Source organism: Priapulus caudatus, unplaced genomic scaffold (assembly GCF_000485595.1).
Source record: "Priapulus caudatus unplaced genomic scaffold, Priapulus_caudatus-5.0.1 Scaffold454, whole genome shotgun sequence".
NCBI classification, from domain to species: Eukaryota; Metazoa; Priapulida; class Priapulimorpha; order Priapulimorphida; family Priapulidae; genus Priapulus; species Priapulus caudatus.
The window spans coordinates 188,023-193,896 of record NW_014577515.1 but is presented as its reverse complement, the minus strand read 5'-3'; the positions used below and the strand labels follow the sequence as shown (position 1 = coordinate 193,896).

Genomic DNA, 5,874 nt, shown 5'->3' with positions numbered 1-5,874 from the left:
GCAGCACGACACACCGGCGCCACACGATCACACACACACACACAGTCCACAAGCACAAGCACAGTCACACAGGGTGAACACTGGGCGCGTAGGCCGCTGGACACCACCACGAATACGCCCGCAGCACACGCAACACGCACAGCCCGGCACACCGGCGGCGCACACACACCACAGCACACAGCCCCGCCGGCGGAGGAGGGCACTTACACACACACCACACTCACTCCACTTCACCTCACTCATCACTCACTCACCATACAGACCCGCTGTACTGCTAGGACACGGCCCGAAGCACTGCCGCGCGCAGCGCAATCTTTTCGAATGAGGAGCGAGATGAAGTGAAGCGCTGGTCGCGTATCATCCGAGCGACAAATAGGACGTAGTCGGCGTGTACCGTAAGGTGCCGTCTATTAGCGACTGTTAGCGAGGCGCGCGCTAGATTAGTCCGCGACAACAGATGCTGAGACGTTACGCCTGTTCGTTTAGGGCAACATGTTCTGTCGAGGGACAGGTATTGCAACGAAAGACTAATCACTAGTTAATCAAGCTTGCGCGACTCTCCTGGTAACTGCTTGAAGAGTAGTGCGTATATCTTGCTTGGCCCGTCTGCTCACCTGAGAGGCCGAAGGTCATGGTTCGCAGTTCCGAATCGGTCGTCGCCGGTGTTCAGGTTCTGGTAAATGTGCACAGAGACGTCGCTTCAAGCAGCTGATCGTGTAGAGTCGACGGCCCGGCAGCTTACCCAGTCACTAAGAGCGGTCCGCAAATTACCCCTACGCTGATACGGCCGCAGAGACGGCCGAAAGCCGCGGAATAGCGTTTTCTATAAGTAGAAGCTATTAGGCAGGTCAGAAAGAGCTCAAGGTAATGAGACCGGTGCTGATTATATCGGTATTATGTAGCGTCTAGGGTTAATATTGTGCAGGTGAAACAGAGGACCGTCCGTCCGCTGTGACGAAAGGTAACTTGATGTAGTACAAATGTAAACCTACGGTTGTACCTTTACGATGCGGCTCTATACTGGTTGTAAGCTTTAATGTCCACACACTGAAGTGATGTAGTGTTTTAGAACCTAAGTTAAACACGCCAGCTGCTTCCCGTAGCACCTATAGTATGAATCAAGAGGGAAAGGAGAGCCCCATGAATATTGCTGTGTAATTAACTTGGGCAATGCTGACTAAGAAACCTCGTTTAAGGGGAAGGATGCTGCTCAACCACTAGATTAGCCCAATGGTTTTGAGTATATTTAAGTAGGTTTAAGTATTTAACGTAACAAGGGTTTTGTTTATATCTTAATTAAGACGATTGTAGCACGCGGCACGTACTGGACCCGATCAGTTTCCGGAGGCATGCTAAGACCCCGTGAATGCTCGCGAGGGTATACCGGGGGAAGAAGGCGAACGAGCCGCGGAGTTATACTACCTAAACTAAATCGGACACGGAGTAACTGTAGCTGTAATGGACTTGTTTTTGAACGTTGCTCATAGGGTATGTCAAGTGCAAACCGATGTTCGTACGTGGTGCGCTTGTACCGCGGGTAGCGAAACCTCGACTTCCCGTTCAATGATTTCAATTTTCGGACTGCAGGTCGAAATTCTGCTAGGCTGCGCTTGCCAACCGCTGGCACTATACGGAAACCCAAGAATAACTTATTAGTGTGATAGACGGTTTAAAACCGTAAGATAATAGTTGTGATAGACACTCAATATTGTATGTTCCTAGTTTTAGTGCTTAAAATAAAATTCACCAGAGAATATCGTCTCTGTGTCACGCGGTAGCACGCATACGCGGCGAGCGGTTGGGCATCAAGACGATGGTGAAGCACCAGGCGTTGAGTGTTCCGTGCGCGGAGTCGCCGTGCGGCGGAATGTCGCGTCACCACGAGCTGAAACTTCCACTGCTTCTTGGAATAACTCGGGAGTGTGCGGTCTTATGTTACTGAATTTCTATGTAGAAATCGATGGGCATGAGGTCCTGGATTCAAAGACAGCTCGGGCGGTTCACCGTAGCGTTTTTCGTTTGGCTGTTGTGATATGAACGCACGCTCACCCGTTGCGATCCTGGCCGCGCTCAGGTAGGACGGCGGGCGCGCTCGCACTTGGCTAACAGGAACGAGTACCCCCTTTGACTCGCCCTGGACTGTTGTACTGACTAATAGCTGCTGTCCTATAGCTGACATAATCATTCTTTAAGTCCCGACCGAGTATCTTACGTTGCAGCCTGATTGTGCCAGGAAGATTTTAGTGCGTTTCCCTCCCGTATCGGCTACCTCAACGGATTGACGAGCCCATCAGACACCTACGGTTAGAGGCTGCTGGAGTACAAGCAGTGCTGGGCGCGAGGCGCTAGGTAGTTAGGCATTAACGAACCCGCGGGATACTGGAGCGAGATGACACGAGGCCCGCGCCGTAGGGGAAGGTGGGAGAGGAGCTAGCGATTGAAACGACGTCGCCGCTAGTAATGAAGCTGAGATTACTGGTGATGACGGGGCGCGTGTACCCGGCTAGCAGCCAATCAGCAGCCAAGTAAGGTCAAGCAGGAGAAAGCTGGGGAATTTAGACGGAAATTTACTGAATATAATATAGGATATAATATTATAGCTGCGGTGTGCAATAGTAGTACGCGATATCAAACGACCTGATCGAAGAGTTTATGGATAGACATACTCCCAGGCTACAATTAAAACCGCGAGACCCGAGAACCGCGAGACCAGCGAAATTATATGATGTGAAAAAGCGGCTATGGGTGGATAGTTATCAGCGAATAGTGTGATTAATGAGTGATACAAACTTTCTTTCGCCTTTCCATATTATATATAAAAAACCGACTAGTGTCGATTTTAATTCGTTTTATTTCGTGAAAGGCGTTAAGAAGGAGTTCCGATAAAAGCCGTTGATAGGGAGTTAGTTTCGTTTAATATAATGTGCTTACAATATCCGTGTTGTGTTCATGCGTAACCGTTGCTCTAACCGGTACCGGTGCCCGTCTCTGCGCTCAGAAAAATCACCTTTCGCAGATCAGGTTTACCGCTGTTTAGATCCTCCCTTTTTTGGGATTCGAACTTGGGGCATCTGGCTAAATCACCTAATCGCGAGATTACATGCATTAGCACTATATATCAAATAAATGTGTAATAATATACGTAGTAGTTACTATAGTTATTAGTAGGTAGTTAATATATACTATAGATATGGGTTGTGACTCAGAGCGAGCCCATCCCGTCACTTTTCAGGTAAATAAATCCACAGCCGCTAATGTCCTTAATATTCCGCTGTACAGTAGCCGCTCAATAACGACCTGTACGTACAAGATCGCTACAGTAGACAGCGAATGAACACTGTAGGTAAGAAAGAAACGAGCCGAAGATACTGCTGGCCCCAGACATGCACGCGGAAGCTGGCGTGTTCACGTAGTCGCGGTATAGATCAACCGACGGAAGTTGTCTGCCACTAGTCCATATCATATCTGGGATCGGAGAGTGTACGAGCGTAGTTGTAATGAGCAGTTCGATAGCGTAAGGACGTAGAGTGAACTTATAGGGCAATTTAATGGTGTCCTTTACTCCACCGCTGCGCCCCCTGCCCCACCTATTTAGCTATGCATTTCTATCTCGGATAACTTAATTCGTGTCTCTGTCGCCCCACATGACAGGGATATTGTGTAGAAAACGCTTCGGGACAAACCAGATTACTTTCGTATATTCTTGATATCACCTATAAAACGAAAATAATCCCCCAGCACCTCGCAGTCAATGTGCATTTCGTGCATGTGTGTGGTGTGCTCGTGTGTGTGTGTGTGTGTGTGTGTTGTAGTGTGTCTGTGTGTGTGTGCGGCGCGTCTCTCTCCTTCTCTATCCCCCCTCTCTCTCTTTCTCTCTTTGTCTCTCTCTCTCTCTCTCTCTCTCTCTCTCTCTCTCTCTGTCTCTCTCCCTTTCTCTATCTCTCTCTTCCTCTCCCTCCCTCTCCCCCTCTCTCTCTCTATCTTCTCGCAACGCGTTGATCTTATATTCGCGTTTCGTCCGACGTCAATACGCCGCTCCGCGTGTGACGGGTCGAGACCTCGTCTACACATCAGCGCTCGGCCCGTCGACACACGCAACATTGAAATTACCGCGCCTCTCTCCGCCGTAGATCTGGTTTCCAGCAGGGCGTCATCGCACATCGCGCATCGCCCTGGCAGGTCTGATTACCGATAATCCTTGCATGCCGATCTTTAGCCTAGTTCAGCGAGTCGGCGCGAGAGGCCTTTACATAAAGGCGCGCGGTGCGGCAAGAAAAACTAATTAACTCGCGGTTACGGCAGCGCGGCCTGTCGAGTGCGTAATGCGGGCGCGCACACGTACACGCAGAGCGTCTGCTTGCTTCATCGACGCTCGATCTTTCTCTCTCTCTCTATAGCGTCTGCGGTTCCAGCGGACTATACTGCGATTATGGCTCCCCCGCTGGCCTAAGCTTTCGCTTCGATGCGCGATGTACGTCAGCTCGTATGGACGGGGATTGACGGCAGGGCTTACGTAGCGCCTCTGACGGGATTTACGGAGAGGCAGACGACGCGGGATTGCCGTCACTTTGAATTCGTCACGAATGTTAGTGCGCGCGCTATTTCCGATGAAAAAGCGACTAGGATGGACGGAGGCGAAGATAATGTTGTTGATAAGAGGATGGACGGCTGAAGGTCGGAGCGATAGACATCGGAGGCGGGGAATGATGCTGTAACGTAGAAACTAGAAAGAAACGTCCCGATTACGCCTGTCCGCGCGACGTGCGATACATGCCGTAAATGCGTCTAGCATTGAACAAGAAATGCGTCGTGATCCGGGCTGGCCGCAAAAACGCGGAATGACGCGTAGAAATACTCAAATACGAATCCGGAAACGCACACGAACACGTACACGCGTAAGCACGCACACACGCACGCATGCAAGTACGCGCACGTAAGTACGCACGTACGCACCCCCTACACACATGCACGCACGCACTCGCGCGCTCCCACGCACGCAAAAACACACACCCACGGGCGCGCACGCGCACCCTATGTCCCATATTTACCAGAGACGCTTGAGCACGCTGAGCCCACTCCTTGGAGCGAACGGGCGACAAAGAGAACTCCATATGATTGGCCAAATGCAAAAACTGGAATGACACCACACGGTTATATATGCTATTACTATTGATATTCATGACAAGTCAGTGGTGACGTTAATGACTTTATTCTAGATATTATTTATTTCATGTATACATGTCAAATATAAAACTTCTATCGTAAACTGGTGCTCTTTTGTTTTCATTGCCTCTGCAACTACTTTTCGGTTTATATGTGAGGTTGGTTTATTCTAGCAACACACGCCCATACTAAGTAATCAATACTAACAAATTTAAGTTCAAGAAACAATAGCGAGAGCTTAATTATACGATTGCAATCAGGCATTGTACTTACTTACTGTAGACAAGAACATAATCACGAACCCCGTAAACATTGGTATACTGTATCCGATTCTGAAAGAAACGCAATGTTTGCATGCCTGACTGTTCGTATGCCAACTGAACGCGGTAGCGTGTCTTGCCAAACACTTAATATACTCTCCGTATATATGCGCCCCGCCGCGCCAAATTAATATTATAATGCTCTCCCATATATTACTTTAATAGACACGCATCGGTAAAACTCGCTGCTATATGATATAATTGAAACGCTGTACGTCTCCTAGAGCGATGAGATCTATAGCCGGCATGCACTCTCTGCCGGCGTGAGCCACAGCTAATTAAATACCGTGAGGGGGGGGGACGGCGGCGCGCAGGTATATAGACTAATTACTTACTTAGATAATACTATTAATATAACCAAGACAGTATTAAGTATGCTTAATACGCTGTT

The 5,874-nt window shown here is 49.1% G+C and overlaps 1 protein-coding gene across 1 annotated transcript in view; it reads right to left on the bottom strand.

The window, feature by feature from the left end:
* Positions 1-5,569, bottom strand: part of LOC106810573 (synaptic vesicular amine transporter-like) — a 17,599-nt gene extending 12,030 nt beyond the window's left edge. Inside the window, exons 1-2 of the mRNA XM_014813966.1 lie at positions 5,437-5,569; positions 5,049-5,132 (exon numbers count right to left, since the gene is read on the bottom strand). Of these exons, the coding sequence (XP_014669452.1) occupies positions 5,049-5,132; positions 5,437-5,476 (124 nt within the window). The 5' untranslated portion in view covers positions 5,477-5,569. The remainder of the gene's footprint in view (positions 1-5,048; positions 5,133-5,436) is intronic.
* Between the last annotated feature and the right edge of the window lie 305 nt (positions 5,570-5,874).